The 20,009-nt window shown below is 36.1% G+C and overlaps 3 protein-coding genes across 4 annotated transcripts in view; 1 reads left to right on the plus strand and 2 right to left on the minus strand.

Moving 5' to 3' along the window:
• LOC127869011 (U3 small nucleolar RNA-associated protein 6 homolog) overlaps positions 1-5,617 on the plus strand; it is a 124,746-nt gene extending 119,129 nt beyond the window's left edge. The window contains exons 16-19 of the mRNA XM_052411262.1: positions 1,189-1,269; positions 1,869-1,975; positions 3,853-3,992; positions 4,573-5,617. Of these exons, the coding sequence (XP_052267222.1) occupies positions 1,189-1,269; positions 1,869-1,975; positions 3,853-3,992; positions 4,573-4,733 (489 nt within the window). The 3' untranslated portion in view covers positions 4,734-5,617. The remainder of the gene's footprint in view (positions 1-1,188; positions 1,270-1,868; positions 1,976-3,852; positions 3,993-4,572) is intronic.
• Positions 5,618-11,146: 5,529 nt separating this feature from the next.
• LOC127869010 (annexin A7-like) overlaps positions 11,147-20,009 on the minus strand; it is a 59,410-nt gene continuing 50,547 nt past the window's right edge. The window contains exons 8-15 of one of the 2 annotated variants that reach the window (XM_052411259.1): positions 18,973-19,067; positions 17,798-17,911; positions 16,831-16,921; positions 16,163-16,242; positions 14,965-15,177; positions 14,002-14,077; positions 13,558-13,670; positions 11,147-12,416 (exon numbers count right to left, since the gene is read on the minus strand). In XM_052411259.1, coding sequence (XP_052267219.1) covers positions 12,294-12,416; positions 13,558-13,670; positions 14,002-14,077; positions 14,965-15,177; positions 16,163-16,242; positions 16,831-16,921; positions 17,798-17,911; positions 18,973-19,067 — 905 coding nt within the window. In that variant the 3' untranslated portion in view covers positions 11,147-12,293. The remainder of the gene's footprint in view (positions 12,417-13,557; positions 13,671-14,001; positions 14,078-14,964; positions 15,178-16,162; positions 16,243-16,830; positions 16,922-17,797; positions 17,912-18,972; positions 19,068-20,009) is intronic. The other variant, XM_052411260.1, reaches the window with a different exon arrangement.
• Positions 12,341-13,551, minus strand: LOC127869017 (DBF4-type zinc finger-containing protein 2 homolog). Its single transcript, XM_052411276.1, has 3 exons — positions 13,276-13,551; positions 12,666-13,240; positions 12,341-12,489 (listed from the first exon to the last, which is right to left on the minus strand). The coding sequence occupies exons 1-2, from the start codon at positions 13,408-13,410 to the stop codon at positions 12,695-12,697; spliced, it is 681 nt and encodes a 226-aa protein (XP_052267236.1). The 5' UTR covers positions 13,411-13,551; the 3' UTR covers positions 12,341-12,489; positions 12,666-12,694.

A 20,009-nucleotide genomic window follows, 5' to 3' on the forward strand; every position in this document is an offset into this window, starting at 1 on the left:
CTGATTTATATTTACCAGACATGGGAAACCCCAATTTTATGGTAACAGTTAAGCAGCCAGATTAATGCTTATTTTCTGGTTACAAAATGTGTTTGAATGTTCATACTGCATGCAAATCACTGTGTTTATTTCTAGAACATGCACAATATATGCAACAAGGTCAATGACATTTACATTATTATGTTTAGATGCATGAAATGAATTTACAAACCTGTTAAATACCATACATTTTATATACATTTATTATTGAAAAAAATGTAAAATAACATATCATATGTGTATACTACACTGAGGGTAAAGATCTCTTTGTATTACTTCTTGTGAAAGTTGGTCTTACTTCTTATACAGTAATGTGTTTTATTAACTTCTAAGGAATGATGTATTGAATTAAAAAAAATGAAGAGCATTTTTCTACATTTCATCAGTGTATAAACTGTTTGAAAAATAATGCCTCATTTGCATATACTCCGACAGAATTTGTGCATAAATTAGGCATATTTTTCTGATAGTTCATACATAGATGAAATGTAGAAAAATGTTTTTCAATACTATTAATTACATCCAAAAAGACAAACAATTGTAATGATAACATTCTGAAGGCCACAACAGACTTTTATATGCTGGCATATGAATTAAGTTTAAGTTGTCATTTCCTTTTCGTCAAACGGCATATGGTTTGTAAAAAATGTCAATATGGTTCTTCCAAATATTGACATCGATGTGAAACTAGTTCAAGAAAAAAATAGTACAGTCACAAATAGTTACGTTTAAATTTGCATTAGGAGTTGGTTCATTGGGAAATGAAAATTAGCTGATTTGATTGGATTATTCAAACAGAATTACATGAACCAGAAAAAAGTTGTAATTATTTGAAATAGTTCCCTGTATCCTTGTTCACTAGCCTGACCATGGACTTCTTTGTCAAATTTCATTTTCTGACCGTCAATTTTGCAAATTGGTTTGACAGCTACTTAGTATAAAAAGTATAAAAAGAAGGCGCCTGTTGATTTTAAGGTCAGCCCCTTAAGCTCAATGTCACAGGGGCTTGTACAAGAAAACTTGTTTTGGAAATATATATTGAGAACACATCTAAATTGATATATAAATATTGATGAAGGTGTTTTAAGTATATGACTGTGTATTATTTTGTAAACTGCTACACAAATCCTTTTGACTGTTTTGTTGCAGGAGAGCTGGCCACTGGTTCAAATGGTTCTGGAACACAACATCAGCTGTAATGCTGCCAATGAGACCGTGAAATTGCTTGAGGTAACATCTTCAGTGGCTGACAGATTACTTCTGTGGAACAGATTTATTTTGTGATTAGTGTGAAATTTGTCTGACTTTGTGTTATTATCAGATCATCTTTGAAGGAGGTTTTTATCCCAGTATATTTTTATTCCCCCCCCCCCTCCTTGTCTGGCCTGTCTGTCATTGTATCTGTGTGTCTGTCCCAAAACTTTAACCTTGGTCATAACTTTTGCAATATTGAAGATAGCAACTTTTAATTTGGCATGCATGTGTATCTCATGGAGCTGCACATTTTGAGTGGTGAAAGTTCAAGGTCAAGGTCATCCTTCAAGGTCAAAGGTCAAGTATATGGCTTCAAAGCGGCGCAGTAGGGGGCATTGTGTTTCACAAACACAGCTCTTGTTTGGTGATATAATATAATTGAAAGTAACATCATATTCTGGTGAATTTGTTTTTAATATTATTGTATGACAACCATATTGTGTTGTTACCTTTTTTTTTACCTTTTTTTTTTGTTCTGTCATAATATAATTTTGTGAAATAAAATATTGGAAACTGATATACTTTATAGGTTATTTTAATTTCAAGAGAAAGTGCTAACAAAACTTACTTTTCAGATATCCATGATTGACCATGCAGCTGTAAGTCAGCCAGCCAAGGAATTCTTCCTTGAATACGAGTACCTTCAGCATGGCATAGCTCACACCAGAACTGTGTACAACAGGTTTGTCATCATAGATGATATCCCATGGTTTTTGGGTTGTCTTTTAACTTGCTCATATTGACCCTTTTCTATTTTAAAATCTGTTTTAAAATGATCATGGTGTGTACAATCTTCTGTACAAATGCGAGCCCTTTCGTTAAGTACTGGTAATGGGGACTATATAGGAGTCACTTTGTTGGTCTGTCTGTCGGTCTGTCCCGAAATTTCATCCGATCTTCACCAAACTTGGTCACAAGTTGTATCTAGATGATGTCTTGGTCAAGTGTAAATATGGGTCATGCCAGGTCAAAATCTAGGTCACGGGGTCACTTAGTGTGTTTTAAACCGAAAGTTTGTCCGGACCATAACTATGTCATTTATCGTTGATTTTAAAATGACTTGGTACATTTGTTCACCATCATCGGACGGTGTGTGGTGTGAAAAAAGTACGTTGATATCTCCAAGGTCAAGGTCACACTTGGGGTTCAAAGGTCAAATGCTTGTCCGGGCCATAACTTTGTCATTTATTGTGAGATTTTAAAATCTTTTGTCAAATTTGTTCACCATCAGTGGACAGTGTGTCACACGAAAGAATTACGTCGATATCTCCAAGGTCACACTTTGAGTTCAACGATCATAAATAAGCTTGTTCGGGCCATAACTATGTCATTCATTGTAAGATTTTAAAATCATTTGGCACATTTGTTCGCACTAATTGGACGGTGTGTTGCGCGAAAGAATTACACCGATATCTCCAAAGTCAAGGTCACACTTTAAGTTCAAAGGTCAAAACTAGCCATAAATGAGCTTGTTCGGGCCATAACAATGTTGTTCATTGTGAGATTTTAAAATCATTTGGCACATTTGTTCACCATCATTTGACAGTGTGTCGCTCGAAAGAATAACGTGATATATCCAAGGTCAAGGTCACACTTTGAGTTCAAAGGTCAAAAATGGCCATAAATGAGCTTGTCCGGACCATAACTATGTCGTTTATTGTGAGACTTTTAAATCATTTGGCTCTTTTGTTCACCATCATAGGACAGTGTGTCAATTACGTAGATATCTCCAAGGTCAAGGTCACACTTTTAGTTCAAAGGTCCAAAATGGAAATAAATGATTTTGTCAGGACCATAACTATGTCATTCATTGTGAGATTTTAAAATGACTCTTAATTTTGTTCACAGTCATTGGACGGCGTGTCATGGGAAAGAATTCAAGAGTTCAAAGGTCAAAATGGCTGTAAATAAAAATGGCATAATAATTCTTAAAAATTGCCATAAATTACATTCTCTTGTTTTGTGAAGACAACATGCAAAATAGTCTGTGTCAATGCGGCACGTGGGGGTATATGTCACGTCTGTGACAAAGCTCTAGTTTTTATGTCCCCCAGTCAATACCAGGAAACATATTGTTTTTGCCCTGTCTGTTTGTTTGTTTGTTTGTCAAACTTTAACATTGGCGATAACTTTTGCAATATTGAAGAAAGCAACTTGATATTTGGCATGGATGTGTATCTCATGGAGTTGCACATTTTGAGTGGTGAAAGGTAAAAATCATCCTTCAGGGTCAAAGATATGGGGGGGGGCATAGTGTTTCACAAACACATCTTGTTTAAATAAGCCTCGTTCTGGGAAAACTGGGCCTAATGCATGTGCATTGAGTGTCTTCCCAGATTTACCTGTGCAGTCTACACAGGTTAATCAGGGACAACACTTTCCTCTTAAATTGGAATTTTGTTAAGAAGAGGCCTTAAACAAAAAATTCCACAAAAGAGGTAAGTACATGCTAATCTAGGACAAGACTTTACACAATAAGCCCAGTTTTCCCAGCAAGCTGCTCAACTATACATTATTTTGGCCGACTATACCCATGTTGGAGCCCCTGTCTCACTGCAGACTGTGCAAGTACAAGCCCCTGTCCCAGCAGCTGTACAGGGCCTACATCAGCATGGAGCTTGCCCAGCCCAAGCCCAAGATGAAGTTGGTGAGGGCAGCGTATGAGGAGGCACTGAGGGAGCACGGGGACCAGGCACCAGGTAGGGGTTTCATGAATGTGCCATCCGCACAGGCTAATCAGGGACAGCACTCCACAAATCGGGACAGTGTCGACCCTGATTAGCGTGTGCGGACAGCATAGGCTTATTTTTGGTGACTCTTAACACACATGCTTTTAACTCCATTGTCTCAGAGCCCATCTCGTGTTTATTGTAGTCAGTGTCGCAATCATCGAAATTAGGAGTTCAACAAGCTCAAGCCAAAGTTCTTAAATTATTACTTTAGAACAAGAACATGTAGCAAGCCTTTCTATATGGAACTGAGAATCTGAGCAAAGCTGGTTCAAAATTTGCCAGTGCCTGGCTGGTGCAGTTTTGCTCATTTTGAAAATTTTATTGTTATTTGTGAGAATATGGTTGAAAGTTATAAGTAAATAAATAAATACCTAAATACATATATATATATATATATATATATATATATATATATATATATATATATATATATATATATATATATATATATATATATATATATATATATATATATATATAATCTTACTGTGTATTATGTAGCAGAGTCTTTAGACTTATTTTCTGTATATTAAATATTGCCTTACAGATTTATGGCTAGACTATATCCGACTGGAGAGTTCAGGCCTGAAAGGGAAGATGGAGAAAGTGGGCCAGATCCATTTTCGGGCAGTGAAGGCTCTGCAAGGGGCACACAACCAGGAATTCCTGAGGCGGTACACCCTGCTGCAGACATCAGAGGCCAGTTGAGCCACACCAGGACAAGGAAAGGGGAATCACATGTCTTGGATCTTGAATTATGTTGAAGGCCCGATCTTAAATATCTTGTTAACAAATTTGAACATCTGTCAATTTCTTCAAATTTATACAATTCTATAAGAAAAGATTCCTCCATTCATACCTTTTATGCCCCCGGATCAAAAGATTGGGGGTATATTGTTTTTGGCCTGTCTCAGCTGTCATTGTATGTGTCCGTGTGTGTGTCCCAAAACTTTAACCAAAACTTTAACCTTTTTCATAACTTTTGCAATATTGAACGTAGAAACTTGATATTTGGGATGCATGTGTATCTCATGAAGCTGCACATTTTGAGTAGTGACAGGTCAAGGTAATCCTTCAAGGTCAAAGGTTAAAAAAAAAATTCAAAGCGGCGCATTAGGGGGCTTTGTGTTTCTTACAAACACATCTCTTGTTCATAAATGTCCTAAATTAAAAAAATGAATATTATAATTGTAGATCTTTCTGCTCTATTTGCAAAAGTGTTAGAGAAATTACACTGTAGATCTGTTTGCTCTTATTGCAAAAATATTAAAGAAAAACTATTTTCAAGTATTAAAGAAAAAACTATTAAAAAAGTATTGAAGAAAATACCTTGTAGATATGTTTGCTCTATTTGCAATAGTATTAAAGAAAAAACATTGAATATTTATTTGCTCTATTATAGTCTTTTTTGGAATTTGCTGATTAAGAAAATAATTGATATAAATTAAAATAGTTTTGATAAAAAACTTAAATAATAGCATGAGTTGATATGAATACAACAATATTTGTTTTGCAAAAAATGTAATGCACATGTATAATTTTGTTAACAGTAAGGCCAGAATGATGCATATATAAATACAAGTTCAGCATTATTATTGTGTTTCTTGTTACTGAAAGTTTAATTAACCTCAGATTATCATCTTTGAATATGTTTCACAAATCTACAACTCAAAAAAATTGGTTACTTTCATTGCAGCAGATGAGAAGTGCATGGGGAAAGCCTAGCTAAATGCATGTGCTCAAAGTAACGTCCCATAGTAACCCTTTACCACTCAGAAGCAAAGTAAAAATGGCTATGTGCAAACACACAAAACCAGAACAGCCTGCAAGTAATTCACAGTCTGTTCAGGTTTTATGCTGTTTGCTGCTCATCAGTATCTTAGGTTTAAAACTTAAATCTAGTAAGAAAGGTCTTTCATTAAATGTAACTTTCTATGGGACTACAAATGCGTCAAAATACGTTTCTAAGTGGTAAAGGGTTAACCTGTGCAGTCAGCACTGGCTAACAAGGAATCGTTTTCTGCTTTTATGTTTTTCTTGATTTAAGTGAATTCGCGTAGACAGAAAGTTTTGTTCCTGATTACCGTAAGCAGACTGCAATTGAATGAAGCCTGGTTTTCCCAGAAAACAGCTGAGACAACTGTTTAAAGAAAAGAATTGTGTTGAATTAAATATCCATACATATAAGTTTTATGTATATCAAGTGCAAATTATACCATTGTGTGCGTCTGTAGTTTGCATCTGCATTTGTTTCGTCCTACATTATTTTTATGCCCCCTTTCGAAGAAAGGGTATATAGTTTTCGCACTGTCCGTCAGTCTGTCTGTCAGTCTGTCACACTTTTCGTGTCCGCTCTCTAATTTAAATAGTTTTCATCAGATCTTTAGGAAACTTGGTCAGAAGTTGTATCTAGACAATATCTAGGTAAAGTTCAAATATGGGTCATGCCGAGTCAAAAACTAGGTCACGGGGTAGAAAAAACAAATCCAAGGGAAGTTATAAGCTTTAAATGGACATAATTATCTGACCTGCCAAATTATATATTTTTGTTAAATACATCAAAGCGGCGCAGTAGGCGGCATTGTGTTTCTGACGAACACATCGTGGTAAAAGGTCAAGGTCATCCTTCAAGGTCTAAGGTAAAAAATACAAATCCAATGAAAGTAATAATCTTTAAAGGGAGATAATTATTCAATATTGAACATAGCAACTTGATATTTAACATGCAAGTGTATCTCATGGAGCTGCACATTTTGAGTGGTGAATCTACAGTCACGGTAGTGGCTTTTAATTATTTGCTACTAAAAATACAGATTTGTTAGAGACAATTATTTTCAAGGGAAGTAATTTATATAATTATAAATCTCAGATTATATATTTCCTTACCAAGAATTTAAGTTCTTTTCACAGTTACTGTACAGATTTTTTATTTTGATTATTATGCCCCCCTTCGAAGAAGAGGGGGTATATTGCTTTGCACATGTCGGTCGGTCTACCACCAGGTGGTTTCCGGATGATAACTCAAGAACGCTTAGGCCTAGGATCATGAAACTTCATAGGTACATTGATCATGACTCGCAGATGACCCCTATTGATTTTCCGGTCACTAGGTCAAGGTCATGGTGACCCGAAATAGTAAAATGGTTTCCGGATGATAACTCAAGAACGCTTATGCCTAGGATCATGAAACTTGATAGGTGGATTGATCATGACTTGCAGATGACCCCTATTGATTTTCAGGTCACTAGGTCAAAGGTCACGGTGACCCGAAATAGTAAAATGGTTTCCGGATGATCACTCAAGAACGCTTATGGCTACGATCATGAAACTTCATAGGTACATTGATCATGACTCGCAGATGACCCCTATTGATTTTGAGGTCACTAGGTTAAGGTCATGGTGACCCGAAATAGTAAAATGGTTTCCGAATGATAACTCAAGAACGCTTAGGCCTAGGTTCATGAAACTTGATAGGTACATTGATCATGACTCGCAGATGACCCCTATTGATTTTCAGGTCACTAGGTCAAAGGTCTAGGTCACGGTGACCCGAAATAGTAAAATGGTTTCCGGATGATAACTGAAGAACGCTTGTGCCTAGGATCATGAAACTTGCTAGGAAATTGATCATGACTCGCAGATGACCCCTATTGATTTTCAGGTCACTAGGTCAAAGGTCTAGGTCACGGTGACCCGAAATAGTAAAATGGTTTCCGGATGATAACTTAAGAACACTTATGGCTAGGATCATGAAACTTCATAGGTACATTGATCATGACTTGCAGATTACCGCTATTGATTATCAGGTCACTAGGTCAAGGTCACAGTGACAAAAAACATATTCACACAATGTCTGTCACTACAACGGAGAGCCCACATGGGGGGCATGCATGTTTTACAAACAGCCCTTGTTTATAACTCAAATGATTGATTTCTCAAAGTTTTTTTTTTTCAATGATATAATTATTATTTCTTTCCTGTACTAATTTGTGAATGGTAGGGTTTATTAAATACTTGTGGACTTATGTCCATAGATACATGATGAACTCTGGCTATGATCTCTTTAATAAACCACAGGCCTTTTATTTTAAAGAGCCATTTCATGTTTTGTTAAATTGACAAAATTGAAAAAAAATCAGATTTGAAAATTTTCGTAGTAGTTATGGTATTTGCAAGGAAACTATGCTGAAAATATCCATGATATGCATCTTTTGACGATTTAAAAACCTGTATATTATAAAGCGTTACAAATGCAAATTGATTGAATTATTTGGAGAGTTCTGTTGTTATCGTTATACTTTGTGACATAACAAAAATTGCTTAAATAAAATGCACCACTCTATGCAAGCACCACTCTATGCAAGCACGGATGGCCGAATGGTTTAAGTGCTAGACTTTTACTCCAATGATCAGTGGTTCGAACCCTGTTGACGTTTACTCTTTTTCTTTCTATAATTTTATTCTTGTGTTTTACTGGAGCAATTTTTTTCCAACGTTTACATTTATAAGTTTATAGCATTTAATAACAAACTTCAATACATGCAAACATCTGTGAAAAGTACCATCGAAGGCTATCTATGACAAATCATGCTTCACCTATGTTATGCAGCATGGGTGGGGGTATTTTTTTCCACTATTGTGACAAAGTTAAGGTTGCGCATATTTGATATGAATTCAGAAATAGTAAGAACAATTTTCTGGGTATTTAACCTGTTAATTATGATAGGCTTTAAAAAGTGAAATGTATTTGGACTGTGACTTTTGTTCTAAGAACAGTGAAACTAATCTAAGGGGAACAACTCTCTATAAAAGTTTACGCTGAAAACCAAAGAAACCAGGCTGCAGTATTGGACACATTTTAATTGGTTCATTTACCATTTCATGACTTACTGATATGGTACATGTATATGGTATGATCTGAGGGATAAGCAGTCATGATCTTGGACCTGGAGCTTGTCTTAGGAAAGATCTTGAGCATTCAAGACTCAAGTTTTGAACTTGAAAACTAAGGTTTTGAAACAAAATATGGATACCAGATGCTAACAAATCACTGATATAAAGTCAAAATTGAACCTTTCTTTGCAAATTGTGCTGTGAATATGCCTTACCATGAAGGGTTCCAGGATCCTGTGCATAGGAGAGCATACGATAAAGACCATTAACGGACGAGTTTTCATTTTGTCAAATATCTGCAATTGTCTTAAGATGGGTATGAAATATTTTGTGATTCGATAATCATCTAAGTAGTTGTTTCTTTATCTGGAATGGGCCACCAGAATATGATCAGTTTCAGGACCTATTCTTAGACTAAGAATAAAGAATAGACTTGGAACAAAGAACAATTCACCAGCCTTTGAAAATATACAGGTGACCACTTGTGATAATGTCCTTTACAAAATATTCTACATGAAGAATGATGATAGACAGAGGCAGTGACTGCCAAGTTTAACGCAATATTGAAGCAATTCATTAATATGCAAATGTAAACGATAACCTTTATTCTGTGACTTAAAGTCAAGATTGTTTGGTGACAACGGGCCCAGGTCATGTGAATGTTTGCATGTTACCTTGATAGGCTATGGCTCTTGAAGATCTTCAACTATGTTTTCAAGAACATCAATCCATACAGAGAAAGTGTGGAAAGTGGTTTGAACTAGCGCTTATGGCAGAAGTGACGAATGACCATCAGTGATGTGTATATATGAAAAAAGGGCAATAACTTTTAAAAGGTTGGATAATATGTATTGCTCATGCACAACTGTGTTACATAAGGAACAAGGTATGCATGTTTGAATGTTGTATTTTGAATAGTTCGGGAGTACTATTGTTTGACAAGGTTGTGTGGACAGACAAAGACAAACATGCATGGTGAATCCAGTACTTATCTGCAGATACAACTACACCATTTTAAAGAGTATAAACATCTGCTAACAGAGTGAAGGAAAACAAAAGTTAAATTTTGAACTCGTGTACACATATTTAAGACATTGCTGATGGTAGTGAAATCCAGCCAAGATCTGTGATTTTTCCTTGTAATTAAAGAAAAGACTCACTTTGGATACACATTTATTGATACACTAAATAGAACTAGGTAAAAAGTTACAAAGATCATAAATATGTGAAAGAAAACCACATTAAAACAATAACTGTGAAACTATAACATGTTAACACGAATATTGCATGATATACATTTATCAGCTCCTTTTGTTTGGTCACGAAAGCCTAAGGTTCCCCCCAAAATAGTTTAATCCATTTTAGAAAGGCATCACTTCTACTGAGAGTAAGCTATGTTGAATTCACTGAAAATTTTGTTTGTAAGAAAATGAATTTAAATATAAAATGTTTGAAAGTAGGTGATGCCAATGGAATATAATCCTTTATATACACCAGGAACAAGTATGATTATTTGATTTGCTCCAAAACTGTCCCATGTACAGAAATATAAGATAAATACTCACTAAATACATGCAGTAATTATTTGAATAAACTCGTAGTGTTTTATTTTGAATTTGTGTTTGGAAGGAACTATTTCTACAAAGTTCTTGTTGTGTCTAGAAAACCACAGTGCAATATTTTTGTACTGCATTTGGAAACATCTGTGGTGTATGACCAGGCTTAATGTATGTGCATAAAATGTTGTCCCAAATGAACCTGTAAAGTCTGTACAGGCTAATCTGGGAAGACACTTATCTGTTGTGTTCAGAGGAGACGTTTTTAAAACAAAAATCCCATTACAACGGAAAGTGTCGTCCCTTATTCTGTGCAGACCCCAGGGGCTAATCTGGGACAACACTTTTTGCACATGCATTAAGCCCAGTTTTCCCAGAGATGGGCTCAATTATTATGAGTGCAGACATACATTGGAGATGTAAAGTTCTTGGTTCTAAAGTATGTCAACGCAAGTCATTTGTGGAGGTAATTCCTATTAAACTATCAGATCACAAGACTCCAAGAGTAAGAACAACATGTATAAGACAACAATTTAAATGTGTAAAAGTTAATGTTTTACAAATGTCTTTGTAAAGTTTGTAAAAAGGAAGTAACAAAATAACAAAACATTATTAACAACACCAGAATATAATAATGATGTGGATTATCTACATAATAAATATCTCTAACTTTGTAATTTTTCGTCAAAATTTAGTCTATTTCACAATAAAGCTTACATTGAGATGAAAAAATGTAAGGTAATAATAGGGGGAAAATATGTGTGTTTAAAGAAGGGGAATAAGGTCCAATTTGCGGCCCAAAAGGAGTAAAAAAATATTTTGTAACAAAATTTAAGTCTTAAACATATATTTAAAAAATACCACAACCAAATTTAACAACAAACATTTCATATTCTTATTTCAGAAACTTTTGTTTTTGTGCAGTGTCTAACTCTGCCACTGTACTAATTAGTATTTCATAAATGGTGAATATTTTTTTGTTTATATTGATACATACAGTGATTTCATGAACAAAGCAGTCATTTTCATATCTTAATGACATAAGAGGTTTTACGATCTAAAATTAAGAATTACTTCAGCTGATTTTATGAACTCCATATAAGCAAAGGTTGTTGTTTTTTGTTTCAAAGTAAATAGATAGAAAAAATGATTAAATGAAAAATATTATTTCACAGCTGCTTGAACTTTGTAAATAGGGGTAGCAGATTTAGGCATTTTCACAGTCTCTCTTTATACAATTAAGACCTTTAATACCACATATTATTTTTCCTATACTAACTATAAGTCTAAATGTTCACCAATATGTATGCACATGGATAATATTTCATTGCTTTTCAAGCGTAGATGATTTGTTTGTCTAAATTCATTAATGTTGGTGTTATAAACATTTCAATTATGTATTGTAATGCAGACAATGGTGTTAATTTCTATTATATAAACAAAATTGCCACAATTTTAATAACAATTCATAAAAAGTCATAATCATAGACACATGATTGCATCTTAATGCAAAACATATTAAATAATGATTAAAATTTGTATTCATTCCTTTTAAGAGCCTAAAATAAATGTAGCACTAAAACAATTACCCCGGTAGAGGCAAACTTTTTCTTAGTATAAACTGACAAATAGAAATACATGTATGTGCAATGAGAAAAAGTGCAGCAGTAATTCAAAAGCCCTAGGTTATACAATCCCTATTAAAAGCATTAATCACAAAACAAGCAGATAATCAGAAAACAGCACTTATTCAAAACCCCTAATGGTTGAGAATCCCTCTATATATGAGGGCCCATATTTTGTTCCCTAATTACGGCCCCTACTGTCCCACAAGGGCCAGCAGGAGGCGCTTGTAGTCCCCGCTGGTGTCAGAGCTGATGGAGGTACCGAGCGTCTTGCGGTACTTGGACAGGTACACCTCCTTGATGTCCTGAAGGTCAATCTGCAATCAGACACACACATGGGGACATGGGTAGAAGGTCTTGCAACCAGACACAGGGGGACATGGGTAGAAGGTCTTGCAACCAGACACAGGGGGACATGGGTAGGTCTTGCAACCAGACACAGGGGGACATGGGTGGAAGGTCTTGCAACCAGACACAGGGGGACATGGGTAGAAGGTCTTGCAACCAGACACAGGGGGACATGGGTAGAAGGTCTTGCAACCAGACACAGGAGACATGGGTAGAAGGTCTTGCAACCAGACACAGGGGGGCACGGTTAGTAGGTCTTGCAACCAGACACAGGAGACATGGGTAGAAGGTCTTGCAACCAGACACAGGGGGACATGGGTAGAAGGTCTTGCAACCAGACACAGGGGGACATGGGTAGAAGGTCTTGCAACCAGACACAGGGGGACATGGGTAGAAGGTCTTGCAACCAGACACAGGGGGACATGGGTAGAAGGTCTTGCAACCAGACACAGGGGGACATGGGTAGAAGGTCTTGCAACCAGACACAGGGGGACATGGGTAGAAGGTCTTGCAACCAGACACAGGGGGACATGGGTAGAAGGTCTTGCAACCAGACACAGGGGGACATGGGTAGAAGGTCTTGCAACCAGACACAGGGGGACATGGGTAGAAGGTCTTGCAACCAGACACAGGGAGACCTGGTTAGAAGGTCTTGCAACCAGACACAGGGGGACATGGGTAGTAGGTCTTGCAACCAGACACAGGGAGACATGGGTAGTAGGTCTTGCAACCAGACACAGGGAGACCTGGTTAGTAGGTCTTGCAACCAGACACAGGGGGACATGGGTAGTAGGTCTTGCAACCAGACACAGGGGGCATTGATAGTAGGTCTTGCAACCAGACACAGGGGGACATGGGTAGTAGGTCTTGCAACCAGACACAGGGGGACATGGGTAGTAGGTCTTGCAACCAGACACAGGGGGACATTGATAGTAGGTCTTGCAACCAGACACAAGGACACATGAGGAAATAGGTCTTGCAACCAGATACAGGGGGACAGGGGAAGTAGGGCTTTAAGAGCAGAATTAGATCTTGAGTCTTAAGGGAGCTTTAATTTGCAGAAGAGACCATAATGGAACTAAGCATCTTTGATTTGAGCCTCTTTCATACCTCCGACCTGGAGACCACAATTCGAATCAATGTCGAGTCCTGGGTACCTGCCCCCTTCATGGCCCTGTATAGCTTGTCAGCAAAATACTCCGGACGATTCTTGGCACTCATAACTGCCATGAAACAAAGTTAACATAATAAGTAGTTTTAAAGTGTACATTACAAATAAATTGTATAGATTATCCCTCATTAAAATGTTAACTAAATATAAAGAACACAAACTTTCCATTTTGTACCATAAAAATAGAAGAGGTAAAGATTAAGTGAATCCCACTAGATGCTTTAGTGGTGTAACTGTTTTGTGTAGATAACATCTTAAAACTAAATAAAAATTGTCACTATCACACACAAGGCTTTTGTAAATAACAAACAAGCATATACTTCAGTTGGCTAACATATTACTGGTCTTTTAAACTAAAATACAATACTGCAATGTCAACCCACCCAGGGCCATGAATCCATCCTTCAAGTCCCCAGACATCTCTCTGTCAATAGAGCTGAGAATGTCTCGGCCAGATATCTGTCAAACAGGAACATTATAGGCATACATGTATGTCGGATTGCGCTTGTTCACAAGTTGATAATAAAAAAGTTATATAAAAGAAACAAGATCTTTGTCCCTGACAAATCAGCTGATCACTACTGGGTTAATGCTGTTGGAGTGAGAACAGGATCACCACAAGTTTTATAAACCTAGACTTATCACTTTCCAGTTATGCCAGGATCAAAATTTAAATTTTCTATAATTTCTGTATTCATAGTAACCACTATTTTATCTGACAAAAGAACTGATAGTTTACACATTCACCATATTGCCCTCTATCCCTTAACCAAGTTTCATCAACCCAGTAAGCATACTAGTAACTTTGTTTTGTTTCATTATCCAGATTCTAGTTTTAACTTCTTTCTGTAACCATAACAACCACAATTTTATTGTTCCTTTTCCCCAACTGGCTCACTACCCACATACATGTACTGTGTATTATCAACTAAGATAAATTACTCTTTGAACAATCACAAGATCCAGATATTTAGGTCAGAGACACAAATCTGACCTAAAGGCCATATCCGCAATATGTCTCTTCATCCACATACATGTACTCAGTTTGATCAATGCATTTTAAGAAGTAATTGATGGTTCCAGATTTACGGACAGAAATGAACAAAACAAAACAACCTAGCCTATTCCTCGTATAGCCATCTGTAGATGCACAGATTCATCCACATACCGGTAGCCTAAGTACTTCTTGAGTTAATACAAGATGCTCTTTTTTTTGGATGGTAAGACAGACAGAACAACAAACCCAATTGAATATAGCTCACATATTCCCCATGTGGCCCTCTTAAAAACAAACAAGGCCTCAACAGCCCATGTTACATACTTTTTTATTTATTGAATATTTCTACCTTCACATATTCCTCAAATGTAGCGCGCATCTGAAAGTAGTTCCTTATAGCCAGCACAGACAGGAAGGCAGACTCATCTGTGCCAAGTTTCTTCTCTCCTGCCTGGAAGAGTTTGTTAGCGTCCTCTCGCGCCAGGTTGCGGTCGATGACTGCCTCCGGTCCCTGGGTCTGCAGCCTCTGCCACTGGTCAGGGGTTAGCTCAGCTCGGTTGGCCTGCAGAAGCAGTACACATATATGTCTTAGTTTTATTGCATTAAATGGTTTGGGCATATAAAGAGTCTGTTGAGTCAGATTTCTGGGAAAAAACTATTCTTGGTCAATTAGAAAGTCAAAAAGTTATAATATCTCATATAAATGACGTTTTTAGCATGGTTGTGAAAATATAAATGACGATAGTACTATTCATTATCTCTTGGGATAGTTTCATTGAGCGTATTTTATAATAACAAACCCATTTATTCATAATATGTTTCACTGTCTTACAGACTAAATAATGTAGTTTATCACATGTTTCCCTGTGTTACAGACTCAATACCTTACTTAAGCACATGTTTCATAGTGTTACAGACTCAATACCTTAGTTTATCACAGGTTTCACTGTGTTACAGACTCAATACCTTAGTTTATCACATGTTTTACTGTGTTACAGACTCACTACCTTAGTTTATCACATGTTTCGCTGTGTTTCAGACCCAATACATTAGTTTATCACATGTTTCACTGTGTTACAGACTTGATAACATACTTTATCACATGTTTCACTGTGTTACAGACTCACTTTTTAGTAAAGCATGTTTCACTGTGTAACATACTCACTACATATGTTTATCACATGCTTCACTGTGTTACAGACTCAATACCTTACTTTAGCACATGTTTCACTGTGTTACAGACTCAATACCTTAGTTTATCACATGTTTTACTGTGTTACAGACTCAACACCTTAGTTTATCACATGTTTCACTGTGTTATAGACTCAATACTTTAGTTTATCACATGTTTCACTGTGTTATAGACTGAATACCTTAGTTTATCAAATGCTTCACTGTGTTACAGACTCAATTACTTAGTTTATCACATGTTTCACTGTGTTACAGACTCAATACTGTAGTTTATCACATGTTTCACTGTGTTACAGACTCGCTACATATCTTTATCACATGTTTCACTGTATTCCTAGCTGTTTTAGACTGCCTACCTGGCAGCAGGAGACCAGCAGGCGTTTGAAGTGTCCACTGGTGTCATCCACTATGTCCTTCTCTAGGCTCCTATGGTAGTCTGTAATACAGCAACAGCATATCAACATGTAAACACGTAGAAATGATAGCTACACACCTCATGGAATCCTTTTTGCAATAAAATTTAATGTATTTCAAGACAGAACCACTTTATTTTCATAGATATATTTCAGGTATAGAAAAATATCTGTAAACATCACATTCTGAAATCATGTAGAGGTTTATACACTCAAGGGGGCTTAGTGATATTGCTCTTTATACCATGTAGTTTATTTCAAATTAAATTTCTTAAGCAGATTTTTAATTGCATTTAATTGTTTCATATTCTAAATTTTGATAAGTTCTGTTGATTATTAATGGAAACGTGATGGAAACGTGATGAAACGTGTAACTGGGTTAGAACTGGGTTAGAAGTGCCTTTATGTGCATATACCTAGTCTATTTTCAGGCAAAAACTAAAGGCGAGGGTTTTTGGACAACTCATGACCATAAACAAAGTCCTGAGCATCAAAGTCATGCCATACAGTCCCAGAAATAAATCATGTGCACAATCCAGGGAACCAAGGTTATTTCATACAGTCCCACACACCAAAGTCCCTTGATTCTATTTTTAGATAACATGACTTACGTTGCTGGTAGCAGGCATTGATTTCCTTGATTTCTGCATTGGTCCTGGTACACAGAATCTCTATCAGCACTGACTCCTTTGTGCCCAGACCCTGTTGCAAATATGAGGTCAGTGGGTTGTATTGAAATCTCATAATGAAACACCTCAACAGATCTCATATGCCAAATATCTTGCACGAGTTGTAACTTATTTGCATGTTATTAGAAAATTCAGGAAATGTTAGTAGGCTACTTTTTGCTTTTAAATATAAACTATAGGTCCTTCTTATTTAAAAGTTTTTGCTTTGAAATACAAATTATAGATCCTTCTGGCTGATACATCTTTAAGTTCTTCGGACATCATTTCATATTGACAATTTTTTTGCCAAGGAATATATTTAAAACTCAAAATATTATCTTACACATGTGTTAGATAGAAATGTTGGTAATGGCAGTATCAAAAAGGAAACAATTTGCAGAAGGATGATAAAATACACTTTGTAAGGATTAAGCAGTTAACAGTGTTAATCACTAAACAGTGTTTTATTGCATACATAATTATGTACCCTAGCTTCACAATGTTTTAACCTCAAAATAAATGCTCCCCAAAAAGTTGTGTCATTTTTATAAACCATAAATAAGATGCTGAATTATCATGTACTATTTATTACTATTTTATCATTTCCTGCGTAACAAAAATATAACAGTATAATAAATTTGTTGCCAATAATATGAAACATGTTTTTGGTGTTGTTTTTTGGCAAAAAAAAAATGTTTTAAGGTCAGATTCTTTCGCAGGACAAATGTTTTTTTTGGTCATAGACTGCAATTTAGGACCAGACAGCTTGCACATCTGCGAAGTCTGGTCGGGGCTACCCTGTCTGCTAATGAAACCTTGCATGACTTTTAAGCGGCAAAAGTAACTACTGACTAGACTGCGCCGTTAGGAAGGCTGGTCTGGAGGTACGATGGCAAAATATGGCACTTACACTGATGGCCTGTTGCAGGGACCAGGCATCGTAGTATGTTGTCGGTTTGAACATTGCCATGATCGTCTCTCGGAAGTCTCCACTCAACTCTGACTCAAGGTCTTTGATAAGGTCCTGAAAACAAAATTTTAATGAGTGTGCAGTAAAAATAAAATTAGTGTCAAAAAATAAAATAACAGGAATCTATCGTGTCAAATCTGTCCAAAAACACCTTTTTTTAACAAGAGGGACAAAATTTAGCAACTAACTGGAAACATGAACAATCTTAATTTTTCTGAGAACCTATTGTGTGATTTCATGAAAGTCATCTTCAGGGCAAGTTTCATAACAATTGGGCAAAAATTGTGACTTAAAGAGTGTGCAAAAGGTTTCACTATAGCCACATATGAAAAACTGCCATGCCCAAGGAATGTTCATCAATTGACAGGAACCCTTTTGAAACTTGGAAAATGCATCATAAGAACAAATGTTCCAAACAAAAGTGTTCACAAGGTTTCATTCACTTAAATCATAAAGAAGGAAAGTGTCCCACTCCAGCCATGTTTTTAACAGTTGGAAACATTTCCGAATGAGAACCATTTTGACCTCAACCAATATATCATTGGAAACAAATATTCTGAGCTCATAAGATGAATGTTGTACACAAAATGTGAATCGAAAGGTGCTCATTTTGCCCTGTTTTACAACAACACTGTTCTTAGTGTTCTCCGCTTATACAGAAGCTGTTACTGTTGCTCAGTTTGTCATTGTCGGCTTGTGTACTACTTAAAGTACCCCCAGAATTCTTAAGTATACTAAAATGTACCCTGGGAACAGAAAATATACTTAAACGTGCCCAAGAATACTAAGGCTAAATTGGAAGTTGTTGACTCTTTTTTATTAAAATTAATTATTTTCATATTTATATCAATTTTCTGTAAAATGGCCTCTATATTATTGAAACTTATACTCAAAATCGGCATTTTGAGGCAGGTTTTGTGAAAAGAGAATTGTGTTATATAATTCCGTAGCGCATTTTACGACATCCAATTTTGGCAGGAATAAAACTCGGGTACAGTTTTATATTGACTGCGAGCCTTTTAGCATATTTTCCCTACTTGGGGTACATTGTTGTATACTTAAAAGTACCCGGGCCAACAATGACCAATGGAGCGTTACTGTTGCAACTGTTGTACCTTTCCATACATGGTCTTGAACATGTTCATGATCTGTACCCTCTGTGCATTAGACCTCTGGCTGATGATGCCAATAATCGCCTGCTCGTCAGTTCCTGCAGTGAGAGAGTAACAGACATACAATCACAGTGAGATGCAATGAGGTGCATAGGAAACTGCTTCAATCTCACCATAGTGCAACATTTTTTGGGACTTAACCCATTTATGCCTAGTGGACTCTCCCATCCTTCTAAATTGGATCAAATTATTTCCAAAATTAGGGATGTCTAGTATATTTATTTCTATATTTAGAATATTTCTTACAGAAATTCCTTTAAGCAAACAGCGCAGACCGAAATGAGACGCCGCATCATGTGGCGTCTCATCTGGGTCTACGCTGTTTGCCAAGGCCTTTTTCTAGACACTAGGCATAAATGGGTTAAAAATTTCTTGAAATTAGACCACAAACACATGACTATCATTATTAATGGTTTACAGGCAAATGGTAGTACTTCATGTAGATTTCATGCATATTTCATTCATACCTATTCTACTTTTACTATTAAATTTTCCAATGACTATAAGTGATAATATGACATATTTAATAAACAAAATATTTGACAATTATTTTCCTTTTCATAAGTATTTTTTTAAGCCATATTGGATGCCGAATATGCAATGTATTTTCATAGCAGGTAATATCAACACTAGGAGATATAAACTTAAAGTCATAAGGTGCTGATAATACACTGGCTGGCTCTATTTAAAACATACATTATAAAATTGATACCTATGGATTGAGCAATCATTTAATGAAAACATCAAAAACATCTTATTTTTGAAAATACTTAACCATATTATTACCTTTACTTCTATTTAAAAAAATCTACTCCATTAACTGAAAAAGTGTCATATGATTGTTCATATCACTAGAATCCTGTTCATTGACACTGAGCCTTGTTCTGAGAAAACTGGGCATAATGCATGTGCGTAAAGTGTCGTCCCAGATTAGCCTCTGCAATCCACACAGGCTAATCAGGGATGACAGTTTCCGCTTT

This window comes from Dreissena polymorpha, chromosome 2 (genome assembly GCF_020536995.1).
Source record: "Dreissena polymorpha isolate Duluth1 chromosome 2, UMN_Dpol_1.0, whole genome shotgun sequence".
Classification (NCBI taxonomy): domain Eukaryota; kingdom Metazoa; phylum Mollusca; class Bivalvia; order Myida; family Dreissenidae; genus Dreissena; species Dreissena polymorpha.